This window comes from Aspergillus japonicus (genome assembly GCF_003184785.1).
Source record: "Aspergillus japonicus CBS 114.51 unplaced genomic scaffold BO86scaffold_1, whole genome shotgun sequence".
Lineage (NCBI taxonomy): Eukaryota > Fungi > Ascomycota > Eurotiomycetes > Eurotiales > Aspergillaceae > Aspergillus > Aspergillus japonicus.
In genome coordinates, this window is record NW_020291638.1 from 633169 (window position 1) to 650997 (window position 17829).

At 54.6% G+C, this 17829-nt stretch overlaps 6 protein-coding genes across 6 annotated transcripts; 3 read left to right on the forward strand and 3 right to left on the reverse strand.

The window, feature by feature from the left end:
• Positions 1-2313: 2313 nt before the first annotated feature.
• Positions 2314-3738, forward strand: BO86DRAFT_414585 (putative cyclin-like protein (Clg1); the record flags this gene model as incomplete). Its single annotated transcript, XM_025674854.1, has 1 exon — positions 2314-3738. The coding sequence occupies one exon, from the start codon at positions 2314-2316 to the stop codon at positions 3736-3738; it is 1425 nt and encodes a 474-aa protein (XP_025533366.1).
• A 1489-nt stretch (positions 3739-5227) lies between these two features.
• Positions 5228-7785, reverse strand: BO86DRAFT_351258 (phospholipid:diacylglycerol acyltransferase). The gene is made up of 3 exons (XM_025669422.1): positions 7222-7785; positions 5686-7093; positions 5228-5467 (listed from the first exon to the last, which is right to left on the reverse strand). The coding sequence occupies exons 1-3, from the start codon at positions 7597-7599 to the stop codon at positions 5322-5324; spliced, it is 1932 nt and encodes a 643-aa protein (XP_025533367.1). The 5' UTR covers positions 7600-7785; the 3' UTR covers positions 5228-5321.
• A 114-nt stretch (positions 7786-7899) lies between these two features.
• On the forward strand, positions 7900-9316 carry BO86DRAFT_327824 (peptide alpha-N-acetyltransferase MAK3). The gene is made up of 2 exons (XM_025668619.1): positions 7900-8558; positions 8655-9316. Exons 1-2 carry the CDS (start codon positions 8037-8039, stop codon positions 8985-8987), a joined length of 855 nt encoding a protein of 284 aa, XP_025533368.1. The 5' UTR covers positions 7900-8036; the 3' UTR covers positions 8988-9316.
• Positions 9317-9381: 65 nt separating this feature from the next.
• BO86DRAFT_351263 (uncharacterized protein) lies at positions 9382-14085 on the reverse strand (the record flags this gene model as incomplete). Its single annotated transcript, XM_025669423.1, has 4 exons — positions 9382-12156; positions 12544-12920; positions 13018-13853; positions 13899-14085. The coding sequence occupies 4 exons, from the start codon at positions 14083-14085 to the stop codon at positions 9699-9701; spliced, it is 3858 nt and encodes a 1285-aa protein (XP_025533369.1). The 3' UTR covers positions 9382-9698.
• Positions 14086-14634: 549 nt separating this feature from the next.
• BO86DRAFT_384574 (uncharacterized protein) lies at positions 14635-16057 on the forward strand. Its single transcript, XM_025670914.1, has 2 exons — positions 14635-14940; positions 15020-16057. Exons 1-2 carry the CDS (start codon positions 14764-14766, stop codon positions 15887-15889), a joined length of 1047 nt encoding a protein of 348 aa, XP_025533370.1. The 5' UTR covers positions 14635-14763; the 3' UTR covers positions 15890-16057.
• A 77-nt stretch (positions 16058-16134) lies between these two features.
• Positions 16135-17829, reverse strand: BO86DRAFT_384575 (SEC14 family lipid-binding protein). The gene is made up of 3 exons (XM_025670915.1): positions 17600-17829; positions 17298-17421; positions 16135-17221 (listed from the first exon to the last, which is right to left on the reverse strand). Exons 1-3 carry the CDS (start codon positions 17815-17817, stop codon positions 16616-16618), a joined length of 948 nt encoding a protein of 315 aa, XP_025533371.1. The 5' UTR covers positions 17818-17829; the 3' UTR covers positions 16135-16615.

Genomic DNA, 17829 nt, shown 5'->3' on the forward strand with positions numbered 1-17829 from the left:
GAAAAGGCCCTTACCCTCGTTCCAGTCTTTTGTCGGTGCCGACGGTCGAAAGAGGGCCCCTACCCATGGATATGGGTATTCTCTTACTGTTCTAGCCTCTGTCTTAGCCTGCCTAGTGACTCCAGTGTTACGGTGAAGAGAGGGAAAAAAAGGAATTTTTCCCTTTCTTTCTCATTCATTCCCATTCATTCTGACTAACCTTTTCTTTCCTTTCCTCTTGCAAAGGTCCATTCCCTCCCCCCCCCTTAAAACACCAACAGACCAACCAACCAGAACAACGATGGGGGTTTGATGGATGGAGCACGAACGGGACATCGTCAACTCTCCGACTAAGATTATTCCTGGCTTTTGTCTCCTAGTCTCCTCCATCATAGCCATTGAAAACTCTGAAAACTCTAAACGATCACCCCCATGTGAAGCATTAGTTTAGTTAGTTAAGTTAGTTTAATAGAGATGATTCGAGTTCCATCTGCTCGGATGCTGCGGCTGGTCTCTTATTTATTTTTTGACTTTTATGGGGGGTGAGTTTCTCTCTGTCTACTCCGTAATAGTGTCTACTCCGTACGTACTAAGTTTGGAGACGGGGGATTTCTGGCGGGCGATGATGATGATGATGCTGCTGCTGCTGTTAATGAGGAAGGGCCATTGTTAAGGAATCCGAACCCCTACGGAGAATCCCTACGGACTTTTTTAGGGGCAGGGTGTGGTACCGGTTGGTCATGTATGGATTCTGGATGGCCCTCCATCACTGTTGGTTTCATTAATTAAAGTCATGTCTGTGGATTGGAGTAAGGAATCCAATTGATTCATTTTGAAGACTATGAACAACTATCATCAGGCTTGATTTAGCTGCTGCTGCCTGAGGGGACAACTTGAGCAGAGAACGACTGAGCAGTAGAGATACCACTTATCTAATACAATCGGCCAAGATGATTGAATGAACCACCGGCAAAATCCCCACCAGAGGCGGAATCACATTGGCTTACGATTCCCTTACCATACCAAGCCCCCTTCTGCCTCCTTTACCCACTGTCTGTGAGAGGAAAGGGTAACTAATTTGATCAACTGAATGAGAAAAATAAATAGGAAAAAAAAATATTCCAGAGAGAGAGAGAAAAAAAGAAAGAGGTTAGTCAGTCAGTACAAGGCCAGTTGAGCCGGGGATCGTCACTTTCTCAGTGACTTTTTTCCACCCTCCCAGACTCGCCGTGCCCCCCCCAAAGGACGAGCGCCGCCGCCGCCTCTGACACCTCTTGAGCCTAGCTAGCCTAGTCCCAGTCAATTGCTTTCTTTCTTTGCTCTTCTCTTTTCTCGCTCGTTCTCCGCTGCTGCTGCTTTTTTTTATTTTATTTTTTTTACTACGTCTGTCTGTCTGTAGTCGCGCTCTCGCTCTCTCTCTCTCTCTCTCTCTCTCTCTCCTCTTCTACTTCCCCCCATCCCATCCCTCCTCCCCTCTCCTTCCAACTCTTCTCCTCATCCCTCATCCCTCCTCCTTTTTCTTTCCCTTCTCTTTACATCATCTCATCCAACCTATATTCACCTCTTCCCTCCCTCCTCTTTTTGTCCACTCTGCGAAAATCTCCATTTTCTCATACCTCATATCTCAACGAGCTTTTCACTAAGTATCGTTGTCACCGTGGACTGGGACTACTCCCCTTAAAGCGAGAACTGGTGTTTGTCGTTTACATTTTCTTTTCGAAAAAGCGCAAAAACACTTTAAAAAGATCTCCACCGTCCCCTTCCCCATCCGCAACCCCTAACCACATCCCTTGACCCCCATCGGTTATTCGTTCTACTCGTTCGGCTACAAAAAAAAAACACAATCAATTAGCGATCGACTAGCTCGTCCGTCTTCTTGACGCCTTCGTGCTTGGTCAATTGTCCGCGCTGCCATCCCCCTTCTGAGAGTCACACGCCTTCACATCGATTACAAACTCGTGCGGTACCAACTCTCAAAGCAATTGCGCGAATCAATTCAGTCACGACCGTCTCACTGCTTGATCGCCCTGTGCTGTGAATACTGCCATACTTCTCATGTCATTCAACTAAGCAACACTTCCTTTACTACAAAAACAGAGCCGCGGCTCGCCGAGCAACCGCTCCCCTTCTTCTTCCCACCCCACCTAGGATCAGGTCGTGGCGGACGTGTAGACGGTTCGTATCTTGAGTTCCTCTCGGTCTTGATTGTTTGTTGCTCATTGGGTTTCCCTGCTTGCCGTCGGAGCCAACATACTGACACAGCGCCTGGATACAGCATCCCAGTCTACCTTCCTCCTCCTGAACTGGTGTCAACCTCTTCCTTCTCACTTCGTCATGCCATCCTTCTACGCCCCTAGCCTGCAGGGCCTTCCTCCGACACCGCCTCACATCGTGAGTGGTGGCCGCATGGAGCACGAGCAACCTTTCTACGTTCTGGGCCCCTCCGCTGCATTCCCGCCTCGGTACTCCCAGAACGGCTGCGAGTTCATCGAGCAGTATTCTCAGGCCAATTGCTATTCCAAGTCGGCTGTCAACATGAACGCTCAATCCCGCGTCGGAGCACGCAACGGCCGCGAAATGAACGCCGCCCACTCCGCGATGAACCTGCCCATGTACGGCGCCATGGCCACCGCCAATGTTCTACCGCCGCTCCGCAACAACGTCCAGCTCCCCCCGATGGACAACGGCATCGCGCCCCAGTACCGTCGCCAGGACATGATGGTGCAAGAGCAACCGCGCAAGGAGGAAAAGGCTACTGGAGGCGTTGCGGCGCACTTGGACTATGAGATGGACCAGATGTCCGACTACGTGGCTGAAATGGCCCAGGGAATGTATGCTTTGTACATCACCAAGATCAACCTAGCAGATATTGACTTAGCGCGAAGCGTCTACCCAGGATCGTCGGTCACCCCCCAATTCCGAAAATACGTTTACCAGATCTTGTCGTCGACTCGGCTCCCGAGCTCGACCATTCTCTTGGGTCTCTACTACCTCGCGAGTCGGATGCGCATGCTCTCTTCGGCCAAGGTGTTCCACTCTGGAAGTGGCCAGGTCTACCGGATGCTCACTATTGCTCTCCTCCTGGGAAGCAAGTTTTTGGATGACAACACCTTCCAGAACAAGTCGTGGGCCGAGGTTAGCAACATTCCGGTTGCCGAGTTGAACTCGATGGAGTTGGACTGGCTCTTCGCTTTCGAGTGGAAGATCCACGAGCGCATCCACGACAAGCAGGATGGCTTTGCTACATGGCTCAAGCACTGGGAGAACTGGCGTGCCAAGACGGTCGCCCGTGCCCAGGAGTCTCGCCACGCTCTGGCACCCATCGACACGAACGTCCCCCGGCCCCATCGCGTCTCCAAGCCGCTGCTCTCCCCCGAAGGTCCCATCCCTCCGCAGTACCAGCGCAGTTCTACCTTCGAAAATTCGTGGCTCAACCCCACCGCCTCTGAATACTCGCCCCCTTCTGCGCCGCACAGCGGCCCCAACACGCCGGACTACTTTGCTGTTGGGCCCTGGGCGTACACTAACCCCCCTCCGCCGTACACGCGTACCTGGGTGCCCACCCCACAGCAGTACATTCCTACAGCGCCTCCGTCACAGCCGCCGTCGTACCATCACACTCCGGCCTACGCTCTGCCTTTCGCGCAAAGTGTGTGGACTGGCCATGGCTCGTCGTGTGGCTGTCTCTATTGCATTAAGCCTGCGGAGCACTACATGTGCGCCAATCCCTTTGGCTCGATGCAACCGATTGTCGCTTAGTGGTGCCACGACTCTCACCCGTGGCGCGTTCTGGCGCTGGGGAAAAAAGTTATTTGTTTCCTAATTCGACTATCCTCGACATCGTCTTTTCACTAGACCATCTTCTTCGCATCGTCCAAAATTTCCGCTAATGATACCGTGTTCCATTCGTGTTCCTTGCATGACTACCCGTTTTCCTCGAGTCGGTTTCGATTATGTTTCCCGCTGAAAAGTACCCGCCGTCAAACTTGCTGGCTTTGCCTCAAAAGCAAAAAATCGAAAAAAAGTGTCCACCTCGGGCGATGATCGCATCCATCTTCATCTTTGCCCGTTGCCTCTTGTGACATGACTCTTCCTTTTGTTTCACTCGAATTCACTGGGCTGGTTTTATTCCACCTTACTGCTCCCGGGATTCTCTTGGATGGAAATCCCCGGAGTCAGAAGTCACGACAATTATGAATGTTTATTTTCTGCCTTTGCACGAGTTTTTTTGCCTCGTTTTCGCCTTCGCGTCTCCTTGATCTTTTACCTATTTTCTTCGGATTTGGGCATCTTATCTGGCAATGTTCCTCATAGATTGTTTCTCTTTCTTATTTGACCCTGGCTGAGTTAGGATACTGGCACTTTGTTCTTTTTGTCCATTTTCTGCTTGACTCCCGGGGATGTTAATACCTTGTCTTCGTTCGGTTCTATTTTTCGACTTCTCTTGCATTGTTCTGCTCTGGTCGAACAGATTCTACGAGTCATTTGTTCCTTCCACGACCGGAGTCAGGCATTTCAAGCCACTGTGGCGCGTTTTTGGCTGCAAGGTTTGACTGCTCTTGGTTGTACATTATACCATGTTTATTTTCTCTTCCTTTTCTTCCATGACCTTTCTACACTGAATGTCCATCATCACCCTTCATCTCGCATCGAGGGAACTTGGGAAAAAAAAGTGATACTCTCCCCCTTCCGCCTTGTTTCTTCTCTCCCTTTTTTTTTTTTTTTCTTGCCTACGGTGATCCCGCCGGATTATGTGTCTTTCTCACCTTTCATTTCGTCCTTGACTGTAAGTTAGATTAACTACTTTCTACTAACCATATGAAATCTGGGAAATGGAAACATACTACGAATTTCCGGATTTACAAAAAAAACCTGGAAATATCATTACAAGAACCTTTTTCTCTCTCTTTACTGTAAATATTCTAGTAGTTACTTGGTCAGTTTCAGCGTCCTCTGACAATACTCGGTCATCTAAGGGACATGCTGGCACGTGACGTTGCTCAAGACAAAACCTTCTTGATTAGGTAATAAAAGCCCTAGGGACGCTCCGTAGCCGTCTCGTGCGAAGGCTAGTCACCATAATCGGTTCCGATGAAGGCATATGAAGCCTAGACTGCATGGAGTCTAGACTGGAAGGGTCAGAGAGACAGGGTAAGGCGCTTTACAGCACGACCCAGCCTTCTTTCGCTCTTTAAGTACGGGGCGAATGAAAAGGGATCTATAGGAACATTTCAAGGACATGATAGGCGGGGAAGTTGGTGTATTGTTATAGTCTATTTTAACTTGGTAGGGTTCAGATCCCTCTCTGCATGGGCGTCAGTCATTTGTGCAACGTCTTATTTTCATTCATCATCGAAGATTTGGACTCGTTCGGCGTATTCCCGGATGTTGGAGACGTAGGTCTCTTCGATGTGATCGCCTTGGCCGGCGGCTACGCGGAGGACGAGGTCGTTGAGGGAGGCGCGGCCGAGGATGTCGACGTGGTCTCCTGTTTTTGGGTTGTTGTTAGAGGGTTTTGAGTGTTTTGTTTTGAGGGAGGTGCATGGATTGGTGGTTTTGGGGAAGGTGCCCCGGGGGGGGGGGGGGGGGGGGGGCGGGGGGGGGGGGGGGGGGGGGGGGGGGGGGGGGGGGGGGGGGGGGGGGGGGGGGGGGGGAGAGTGGGGTGTCTGGGATATCAGTAGGAAGGAGGATAGAGAAAGAACGAACCCGTGTTAGGCCCACCCCGGGGCGAGAACCGATCCGGCTCATGGGGCATCTCAAAGACCTTGATCTTCACCCCGGCCGGGTTGTACCGCTTGATGTGCCAGCCCTTGGCGCACATGTACCCAGTGCTCAGCAGGTTGACGGTGCCGTCGCCTTCGCCCATGTGAACGCCGTGGTCGACGCCGTCGTTGTTGGTGACGGTCGTGTCGATGCTGACGTTGAGGTTGACGAGGGGGTCACGCTCCTCCTGGTAGAAGTAGCTGCGCTCGGTGGGCTTGCCGACCCCGTAGAAGCAGTAGATCTTCATGTCCGGGGCGAGCGGGAGGCGGGCCTCGAGCGGGTTCAGCCAGGTGCGCGGGTTGTGCTCGTTGGCCTCGACCTCGCGCGCCGTGTGGGCGACGCCGTGCGAGTAGCTGGCCAGCACCTGGTGGCGGTACCAGTCCTCGCCTTCGTCGAGGAGGTAGTTCAGGCTCTCGGTGATGGTCATGTTCTTGACGATGCGGCTGGTGCCGCTCTCGCGGAAGTTGAGTAGGTTGCCGTAGGTGAGGTTCTGATGCGGCCGGTCGTCGGGCGCCCAGGTCGCGTTGCCCCAGACGGCCTCGCCGCCCTTGGGCAGCATGCTGGAGATGCCGGGCATGGCGCGGAAGATCTCGGCGCGCTCCTCCTTGGACAGGAACTTCTCCAGCCCGTAGACGGCGAAGGCGTTCAGCTGGGCGGTGTCGCGCATCTCGCCGGACAGGACGGCCGTGAGGCCCTTGACCGCCCCGAGCATGCAGCCGCTGATGTTGATCCAGTTGGCGACGTGCCGGTTGACCCAGTCCGAGCCGCCCTGGCCGTGCTCGGGGCTCTCGACCCACTTGAAGAAGTAGAGCACGACCTGGGAGCCCATGCTGTGGGAGGCGAGGGTGACTTTCTCGCCCTTGACCTGCACGGCCGTCTCGATGTACGACTTCAGGCGGCTGAAGTACTGGTCCCTGACCTCCATGTTCGGGTACGAGAGCCGCCAGTCGTAGGCCGCCGTAAACGCATTGGTGGGGTCGTAGCCGATGGTCGCCAGGTTCTCGAGGATCTTGTTCCAGATCCAGTAGCCCGTGATGAAGAAATCGGTCGCGTCGAAGCCCTGCGCCGCGCGCAGTTTGATCCCCGGGGGGTCCAGCCCGGTGTCCTTGTCCAACATAATATGGTTCTTCCACCCCGGTTTGTCGAGCACCAGCGCCCGCATCATGCTCCAACTGCCCCAAAGTCTCTTGCGGAAGTACTGCCGGGACCCGGGTTCGGTGCCCCAACTCTCTAGGCCGGTGGAGATCACCCCGGGGATCATCACCATCGGGTGTTTCGCCTGGAAACCTTGCGCCTGCAGGTGTAGTCCGACGGAGAACGGGTCGTAGTTGACTGTGTCGCGCTCATGTTGCTATATAGATAGTCCCACAGCGGTCAGCAATCTTCTAATTGGTGTTCTCTGCCTGCAGAAAAGCCGGGTTGCATTGTCTGCCCGCCCACATATTCTCCGGCGGGGCGCCGACAGGGAAGAAAACGTACGGTGAATTCTCGTGCATCGTTCAAGAACCCATGCGGCATCACCTCCATTAGAGACTCGATGTTGAAGTCCATTAAACTGTCTAAACTGATGACATCCTGCTGGTTGGCGAAGAGCACGGCGACCAAGACTCCGAAGAGACCGCCCAGCGCGAAGATCAACCCATTGCGCCGTTTACTGCGCGGCTTGTGGATGAAGGACTCGGATCGTTTGGATTGGGAGGGGCGGGCAGCTGCAGGCGAGTCGGTATCAGATTTGGACTTGGTGGAATTGTCGCGAGAGGAGGAATCGGAGGAAGGCCGCACCTCGTAGTTGTGGTTGTGGTTGTGGTTGGGCTCCTCCTCCTCCTCTTCTTCCTTGCCCACGCGACGCCGGAGCATCACCGCCGAAATACAATGTCAGAAAAGGCTCCGTGCAAGAGCAATGGCATAGATAGGGTAGTAGCAACCAGGTAGCCAGATCAGAACTCAAAAGAGCCCGACGCAAAGAAAAAAGAAATAGCGAGAAAGAAAAGAAAAGGGGGAAAAAAAAGGAGCCGCGGCCAAAAGACAAACAATGGGGGGGTTGGATGGAAAAAGGTTGATGAAAATCACATGTTGGGGGACGGAGAAGGAGACGAAGGAAAGAAAACGGAGCGGCAATCGGACGTCATCCCGAACTGAACTTCTTTTCTTCCTTTTCTCTTCTCACCATCTCCGATTGTACGTGTAACTTGTGCCTGTCTGTCTGTCCGTCTACATATCTTACCCATCTCACGTCTCTGTTCCTGATTCAATTCGCATTCCTACCCTCCAATGCCATTTCCTCCACCGCTTCAATGAACCCGAATCCGACCCCCGCATTGTCTTCAACCGCCACAACAGCAGCAGCACCACCGGCACCGGCACCACCAACAACCACCACCACCACCACCACAACAACAACAATAAATACCCACACCCCCCTCCGCTACGCCCGCTACGATGGCGCCCGCGAAGACGAATACGTCCCGGCCATGCGCCAACTAATCTCGAAAGACCTCTCCGAGCCCTACAGCATCTACGTCTACCGCTACTTCCTCTACCAATGGGGGGATCTATGCTTCATGGCCATGGACGATTCTGTCCCGTCTTCCTTCCCCACATCCGAAACCACAGCCACCCCATCCTCATCATCACCGCAACAGCAGCAGCAGCGCATGGTCGGCGTCGTCGTCTCGAAACTCGAACCACACCGCGGCGGGCCTCTGCGCGGATACATCGCCATGCTCGCCGTGAAGGAGGAGTACCGCGGCCGGGGCATCGCCACTAAGCTCGCGCGGATGGCGATTGATGCGATGATCGAGCGGGATGCGGACGAGGTGTGTCCAACCCCAGCCCCCCGCCCCTTCAGGCTCAAGCTCAAGCTCAAGCTAGATTCCATGCTAATACCCCCGGGGGGGGGGGGGGCCAAACAGATTGTCCTCGAAACCGAAATCACCAACACGGCCGCCATCAAACTCTACGAACGGCTGGGCTTCCTGCGCAGCAAGCGGCTGCATCGGTATTATCTGAACGGGAACTCGGCCTATCGGCTCGTGTTATATCTCAAGGAAGGCGTGGGGTCGATGCGCACGACGCTCGATCCGTATGGGGCGGCTCCGGCTCCGGCGCCGCCGTATCCCCTTCCTCTGCCCGGCGGTGGTGACTCACAACGAAGGGGAGGAGGAGGATCAGCGGAGATGACGGGGGCGCTTGCGGCGCCGGAACCGGCTTTGCTGCATGAGAATGGCAGTGGTGGTGGGTGGTAGGTAGATGGCCAGGGTGGCCAGGGCGAAGAAGCGTACAAATGACAGAATTTACGGGATAGCCCCCAAAGACGATTGGCCCACTCCCATGTTTATCCTTACCATGGAGAATCGAGCTGGATATATTGGGCTACAGCTGTTCCCATACACTCATACCCACTGCGCGCTCACTTTACCTAGATGACCGACTAATGATTATGTGTATGCATGTGATGAAAATGATTCATGTTTCTCTGCTTAGAACTTGGTGACGTTGGGGGGATGGGTGAGGTGGCATCGTGCTGCAGGTCATCAATTGCATTTGGCGGGAACCACTTTGTGATAGGTTCAGGACAGCATTAGAAACTTTTTTTTTCTGGTCAGGAATGCACATTCACGGATTCTCTAGTTTTGTTGTCTTTATCTTCCGCTCTATATCTATAGTAGAACATCTATATACAATTATGGTTCAATATACATATATATACAGGGTCGCCAAGGGCCGAGAGGTGGGTGGATGGGTGGGTGAGTGACGAGTTGAGAGAAGAATGCGACAGAAGGATAGGCACTCGTAGGGGTAGGGGGAGATTCCAAGAGATGCAGTTGGAAGGGGAGAAAAAGCCAGCCTTGCGTACCTTCGAGATACGACGAGGCTTACCGACTAGCTCATGATCCTGGCCAATGTATGAGGCCTAGCAGGGGACCAGGGCCGCAAAATCAGGCAGCGGGAATCAATCACCGCCGCCGCCACCGTTGCTGCTGCTGCTGCTTCTTTTTCTTCTCGTCCTTGCGGTCGTGCGGGAGTAATTTGACCTGGATGATGTTGTCGCGCATCCATTCAAGGGTCAGAGCCCCCTCGCGAGCTAATGCTTTCTCGCGGGCCAATTCCTTCCATTCGAGATCCACAATGGTCGCAGCGTCGAGCATCGCCCGAAAGGATACCTGGGGCTTGTAGAACCGTGCCACGTCCATATCGCGAGCAAGAATCGCCTCGCTGACATTCAGCTGGTTGTTCCGCTCCTTGGGATCAACCTGAATGCACAGGTACTTCACCGGGTCCGCAGAATGATCAGCCGGCAACCCTTTCAGCTTATAAAATCTTCCGGCGACGGTTGGCCGGGGCGTCCCCAGATCGATCCCGAGGATGAGCCGCGCCGCGACGGCCCGGCGGAAGGTTGTCTCCGGGCCAGCTTCGTGCAGCAGGGATTCATAGACCCGCTCGGCGATGCGTGAAGCTGCGTGCCCTCTCATGCAGGCATACCGCCATATGACACGGCAAATGTTGTAGTATCCGCCGTGCCATGCGTGCAGAAAGATTCGCGTCCAGCCGGCAATGGTGAGCTCTCGCGCCGGATCCTCCATGGTCTGGTACATGTATTGCAGGGCCTGGAGAATGTTGCCCTTGTTGCATGTGCCCACGAGAAGGAGAAAAGTGTAAGGCTCAATACGTAAGCCATTCTGCCTGCAGAATTGGAACAATTGATCTCTCGCCTTCAGATGATTCACTCGCATGACGGCGCACATCATCTGGTTGACCATACTCGGGCTCCACATCGTGCTGTCCCAGTCCCGGGCTATCTTTTCCAGAAAAGAGTTCATGTCGCCGCCGTCATGGAGGTGCTCCACCAGTAAGTCGTGCAACACCGCGCGCAACGCCGTCCGCTGTAGCGTGGTCTCCTGCAGCATGCCTCGCTGCCGTAGACTGTTCACTACTGCCATCTTCTTGCTTGGAGAAACAAAGCAGTCAGCATAAGCAAGCCAGGTCTCGACATCTGCGCGGATGCCCAGATTTTCCATACCATGCAAGAGGCTCCTGAACCGCTTCAGGTTCTGCTCTAGGGCCGTCGACTTGAGCATCATGTTGAAGGTTTCCACGGTTGCAACATGTTTTGCGGAGCGGAAAATCTGGTGGGCAATCCAATACTGCTTGCGTTCCAACAAGAACGACAGGGCCTGATTCAACGACGCTGTTGATATCAGTTCGGTGTGGGCGCTTTTCAGGAAAAGCGTCTCGAGAGCATCGGCCACATCCGCGCCGTGCTTCCCGGGCTGCTCCTTGGAGTTGGGCCAAGAGGTGACGAGATCCTCCACATGGTGCGTAAAGTCCCTCACAGTAGCGAGCAGCTCTCCCTGGCGGACAATCTGATCCACGGTGAACTCCGTGGGATCCTTGGGCATATCCCACGTGCCGCGAACCAAGGGTATGTCTTTGTGTATCCGGCGGTCAACCCGAGGGTAGATGGGAACCACCGGTTTACGCATGTCAACGACCGGATCATATTCATCCTGTAGGGTCCCAATCTCCAGCAGTTCTTTCTTGACCTCCTCCACCGCCGCCGGTCGACCCTCCAGAATCACCCGGCGACACATCCCGACGCTCTCCGACAGCGGCTTAACATGCACCTTGCACCCGTGATACACATGGCGATAGAAAATGTTCTCGCCTCTCGACACCAGGCCGGCGAATTCTGCGATTGTCTCCTCCCTGAGATATAGCTCCAGCTGGTTGGACTTCAACGGAGCACTTGCCGGGATGGCCCGATTCATCCTGAGCATCCTCTCGAAAACCGCAGCCTGGTCTTTCCACCGTCCCTCTATTGTTTTCTGTTGGTTTTTGCGCGTGTTGTCGAGTTCGGACTGTCGGTGTTGTAGTTTCTTTTTATCGCGGGGGGAGATCGAGGATAGCGCGGCGAGACTTCTTACCCGCGGTGGCGTCCATCTCGAAGTGTTGTCCGACGTCGGTTGAGGGAAGGGTGACCTCCGTGAGGCTTCAGGCTTTGCTGCAGGCGTTGTGGTTTCCTTGTCTAAGCCATGTCTTCCGACGGCAACGGAAGAAGTGGTTATGTGTCTGGAGGAGTGACTCCCGGTCGAGGACTGCGCGGGGAGTTGGGAGACATTGGATCCACGTTTGCTAGGGCGGTGATATTGTCTTGAAGAATTGAGAGAAGGATTTCTTGTCAAGGATGACCTCCGATGCGCGGGCAGAGACGTAAACCAGGATGGGTAAAGAAAGAGGAGTGGCTCATCGGGGGCAGTCGCGACGTGGTCCAGGACAGCAGATAGCCTGCGCCTCGTGAGATACGGCCGACTGCGTGAGAGCATTGACGAGAACCCGTAGGGACCGACCCTAGGCAAGAAACAGGGCCAAGGGGGGGGGGGAGGGTAACGGGTAAAGGGAATTGAGGGAGTTGTTCTTGAAGATTGAAGGTGGGAATATTAGAGGCAAGATCAAAGCTCCGGTGGTCACTCCGCTGCGGAACCTAGAAAATGTTTTTCCCGGCCAAGGCGGTCAGTGAACGGCCCGAGGTTTTGTGCCTGTCGCCGCCAGCACTCCGCTTTCCACTAACAAAGGAAATGTAGAGTGCACTATATGGGAAGGACAAGTACAAGCTCTTCACTTAGACTAACAATATCACTATCCAAAGGAATAAGATTAAGAATCAATGTACTGACAAAGGGAAAAATAAAAAAAAAACCAATCCATGACACCAAGCTAATTCAAGACCATGAACCCCCAATAATGAAAAGACAAAGCGCCACGCTACCCATGCAAACACAAGCAAGCCGCTATGAAGTATACTGGTAAATATGGCCCTCACGCCCGACTTCAGCAGCTTGGGGGATTCCTTTAATTTCACCCCCGTCATCCATAGGACGGAATGAGACTTTGCCGGAGTACCTCGACAACAAACTGCCCCTCTTCGGGGCTGGAGTCAGGTCCAGCATACCCGCGTCCAGGTGCCGGTTATCGGCATGCAGCACCTCAGGCCCCGTGAGATGACGCCGGGCCACATCGGCAGCTTTTTGAAGGTGATCGCGTTTGCGCTGGAGCTCCGCTGCCTCCTTCCCGCTCGTTTCAGAGCTACTCTGGGACAACTCCTCGACGACATCCGATAAGCGGGTGAAGTACTGCCACCGAGAAGCCTGGAAGACAAACATAGACATGATCTCGGGAATCTGGCATCAGATTGAAATCAGTACATGTGCCTGACGGACCAAATCAAGAGCAGAGTAGGTCAGAGAAAGAGAGAAAAAAAAAAAAAAACAAGCTTACCTTCCCATCCAAATAAAAGAGCTCGTCCCCACCCTCCTGCAGGAACTGCTCCAGAGCGTCCATCTTCTCCCGATCGACTCTGGCCACTCGCAACGCATGCATCAAGGCCGGGATATTGGCGATCTCCTCCACCGGCACCTCCTCCTCTACCTTCGTAGCCGCTCGACTGAGATACCCGGACGTGGCGCGCGACAGGCCACCGGCGCTCGACGCCCTCGTCTTCGCCTTCCCCGAGTGGATCGTGAAATAATCCTCGTTAAGCATGTGCGCCACTTCCAGACCCGACCGACCGCGACGACTGCGCTCCGACACGCGCTTCACGCGAAGCCGGACCCATCGGCGCCGGCGCACGTACGAATGATACCAGGGATGCGACCCGTGCCAGGCCGATGAGCCAAACGAGAACGAGTACTGCCACCCCTGGTCATCCACATCCCCGGACATATCCACGTACCAGGTCTTCCAGACCCATTCCCAGCTGGGGTCCGGGAGCTGCGCTTTCGTGATGTCGACGGCGCTGTCCCGACCGTCGGGGGTGGTCCAGGCCGCCGGGTCAAAGTTGAGCAGCGAGCTGTGCGAGTAGAGGGGGATGCCGAAGAAGAACCAACCCCGCTGGTTCTCGTACAGGATGTCCAGCTCGGTGCCCGGCTTCAGCCCCGACAGCTTGGGGTGGCTGTGGCCGTCGTGTTCGTGATCCCGAGCAGCGCCCTGGTCGACGTCCGACGAGTCGACATTGGGCTGGTCCTCCGGAGAGCTCTGCGACGAGGGGCCCGCCGTCAAGCGACTCTCCCCGGCCAGTGTGTCCGTTCTCGTCTCGGTCGTGAACAGGTCCCGCCCTTCGGACAGTCGGCGGTCGGAGTTGTCCTCATCGTCGGTGAGACCTAGACGGTCCGGCTGCCATTTGGCATACTTGCGCTTGGCGAGCTCGCTTCGTATCGATGCACGGGTGAACTTCCTCGAGATATTTCGGGAGAGGTCTGTTGCGGTGTGCGATTGCGCCAGCGCATCGTCCGACGGACGACGGGGAGCGGTCTTGTCGACCAGACTGATCTTGACATTGGTTTCCATTGTTTGGGGTCTCTGCGAAGTGTACTAGCTCAGGTAATCACGGCCCAGCAGTGATCTCATCGCAGCAGCAAGACTAGTCGTACCTGAACTGAAATAAAGAAAAGGCAAATGTTGTAGGTGGAGCTGAAGTTTACTGAGCGCAGCAGGGGTGATCGGCAGTCGAACCCCCTCTCCCCAGGACCGAATTAATTAAGGATAAGGATGAAGGGAATAATGAAGTTGATATGATCACATAAGACCAGGGGGGAACCCAAGTGTGAATTGCAGGATGATCGGCCACCACATCACGGAGAGATAGGAGTAGTTCATGCGTGGTAGTTAGTGTTTTAAGTGAAACCCCAAGCCAAGTTCCTCAGTTCCTCACTTGATCGATGACATCGTTGTGGGGGCCGCCGATCGGCACTAGAGAATTGCGGTGGCTGCCTGGTCGACGCCTGAGGCCACTCCTGCCTTTATGCCTAAGGCACCAGCGCCCTCTGCAACCCACCACTATCTAATGTTACCGCGGGTGTATCTCCGAACAAGACCTCCGGATAAAACAAACAATCAATAAACTCCAACCCCAAAGCCAGCCAGTCCCTCCTCCCACCGAGAACTATCATCCAACCTCCACCCCCCCCCACCCCGCCTCAAATCCATATCAAACCACCAACAGCACCCCAATACAAAAACAGGAACATGAGCGACTCGCACCACCGCAAAATCGAACTCCAATCCGCCGCCGACCTCACCTACCTCTACGGCAACACCGTCGCGCTCTCCCGCCAAAAGCTCGACCTCCACCTACCGCCCTCCGCCAACCCCAACGATGGCCCGGATCCGATGCGCGAACGTGTCCGCGAATTAGTTGACGAGGTAAAGGCCGCCCCGGAAACAAGAAGACCGAAAAACGACTCGCCCCCCCCCGCAAAGCTAACTCACCTCCACCGAACAGTACATCCTCCGTACCTTCACCGGCGCCTCTTACTCCATCACGATCAATGGGCTCGATTCCTCCTCCAAAGAATTCCCCTTCCCCGCCTCGTTCACCGCCCCCACCGAGCAGGTCGAGTATGAGGCGTACGACGCGAAGCTCGCGTCGCGGGTGACTTCGCTGTACGCGCAGCTGGAGTCGTTGACGACGACGGTGGCGCAGTTGCGGCGCGACGCGCCGGGGAGGGCGGCCCGGGCGTATGCGGAGCAGTTGAAGAGGGTGATTGAGGAAGAGGAGGAGGAGGAAGAGGATGAAGATGCGGAAATTGAAGCGGGGGAGGAGGGAGAACGGGAGAAAGAGGATGATGGCACGAATGTTGTTGTCGGTGATAAGGAGGAGGATAATGGGTTGAAGGAGGAGAGTGAGGGGGCGAGCCAGGATAGAGCAGGGGCGGATCAAGAGATGACGGGCACAGAGACAGGAACAGCGACGGCAGCAGCAGCGTCGAGAACCGGTGGTGAAGGACGTGATACGGAGATGGTCGATGCACCTGCAGGCGCTGAGGTTGGTGCCATGGATGGGTCGGCAACACCACCACCACCACCACCACCACCACCACCAAAGACAAGAAGGTCGGCTCGATTGGCGCGGCGCGCAAAGTTGCAGGTTCCCCTGGGCTCGAAACATGAGGCGGAGCGCTGGCGCAGTGGCGATATGGCGGAAGTCTACGAGGATGCCCTGCGCACCCTGCTTCGACTGCAGGGTGAAGCTCTAGCCGGGCAGGCCGCTACATCGGACGTTGAGGGTGCAGACGGGAATGCTCTGGCTTCGACTGTGGGGAAGGCCGAACGCGCTGGTCGGGCGGTCGAGGTTGTGGAAAAGAAGAGATGAGGGGTTGTTTCGTTGCCTCTGTCTCCTGCTCTCTGCTTTCTTTCGTTTTCATTTTGGATTTCATTGACTTTTCATTATCGGTACTGGAATGGCGTCGGTAGCCTAGGTAGGCTTGGGATGATACCAAATTGATTTATGGTGCATTTTGTTGACTAGTGATTAGTCAAGAATAGTTGGATTCGCAGTTTGGTTCAAATGGACTACTTGTATCATCTGTCGTATAATTGTTGAGAATGTTGTATGCAAACAAAATCTACGTAACTCTAATTCAACTTCCGTGTAGCACTTTTGTCGTCCGCTCTGCATTACTCCCCACCTGCACTCCGACTTATATAAATGCACCCAAACACGCTCAGACAGTGGTTGAATCTAAGCCCAAGAGACGACAAGAACTGTACTAGAATGGCAAATTGACAGGCAAAAAGAAAAAGATGCATGCTTGTGCAGCCGTCACCGGTTCCCAACATGTAATAAACTCAGTAGAAAGAGCCCACTTGCCGGGGTAAGGGTGAGGGGTTTGATCTGATGTTGAATGATGTATGAAATGGAAATTGGCTAGGGCAGGAGTAAAATGACTTGCCCGGGAAGGTATGGGAACGTGAAACAGACCAAGCAATTCTAGCAACAGAAGAAGGGATATAGATTGGCAAAATCGTGCCTGAAGCTTTTACCATATTGTTCCAATATAACGAAAACAAGAAAACCCATCGGAAAATGAGAAAGGCTCTATGCGCTAGGCTGGGGAACCTCAGCAACCGGCTCCTCGGTCTTGGCCACAGTCTGTTCCTCCTTGGGGGCAGCCCACTTGGGGGGCCTGGCCCACTCGGGCTCCTGCCAAGGTCCCATATCACTGAACTCGCAACCGCCGCTGCACTTGCAAGAACCTCCGAACTCTTCGGGGAGATTCTCGGCAGGAACCTGTTCCAACAGCTCCTTCTTGTAGCTGCTGCCCAGAATATGGATCTTGTTGACGGTGACGGGGTCGAGGAATTTCTTCACGAAGCTGAACACGCCGCTGAATCCCCAAGGAGCGTTGATCAGATAGAGCTTACCCAGACGCTCGGGGTAGTAGTTCTGGGAGACACCAGACGCCTTGCTGAGGTAGCCGTACACGGATGGGGCGCTGGTGATTCCGACGCCCTTGAGGTCCATGATAGTGCAGCAGGTCTCCAGGAGTTTGCCGGCCTTGCGCGAGCAGGCGGGCAAGCGGGGATCGGCGAGCTTCTCGTACTCAGTCACGAGGTTCTGAAGCATACGGTCTTCGGTGGTAATCTTGTTCAAGGCAGTGAGATCGATCTTGCCAAGCTTTTCGATGTAAACGGGCCGGCCATCCTAAACGCAGTCAAGTCATTGGCGCCCGATCTCGAACCGCTCTGAAGAGCATATTGGCCTAGTCCCGGGGTCGTACCTTATCCGTCTTGTGATAGTACTGAGGGTAATACTCGAAGACCTTAGACTTCTCCGTGTAGTCAAAAGTGCGGACCAGGTCGTCGGTCCCAAATTCTTTCCGCCACTTCTCGCTGTCGATGAACCTATTCACCAAAAGTGTTAGCGCGTTCACGTCTTCTTGAACATAATGCCCTGTCGTGCGAAACAAAAGCATGAGAGCATGCCAGCGCAGTGCCAGCGCAGTGCCGCCGTATCAACTGTGCATCGTTTTCAGGGCCGAATTGCGGAATAGGATGAAATGCAAACAAGAGGAAGACCTACATAGCTTTGGCCTGGGCGACATCGAACTTCCGGGCTCTCAAGAAGCGCAGCAGAGTCAAAGTGTCCAGTCTCTCAGTGTAGCCAAGCTGCTCCAGTTCGCTCCGGAGCTGTTCCACCTTCGCATCCTGTTCTGGGGTGGTGTGGCCGGGATGGCCAGACTGAGCCTCCGGGGCTGTGGTCGGGAAATCGTAGTTATCGTACTTGGAAGGAGCAGCCATCTTGAATATGTG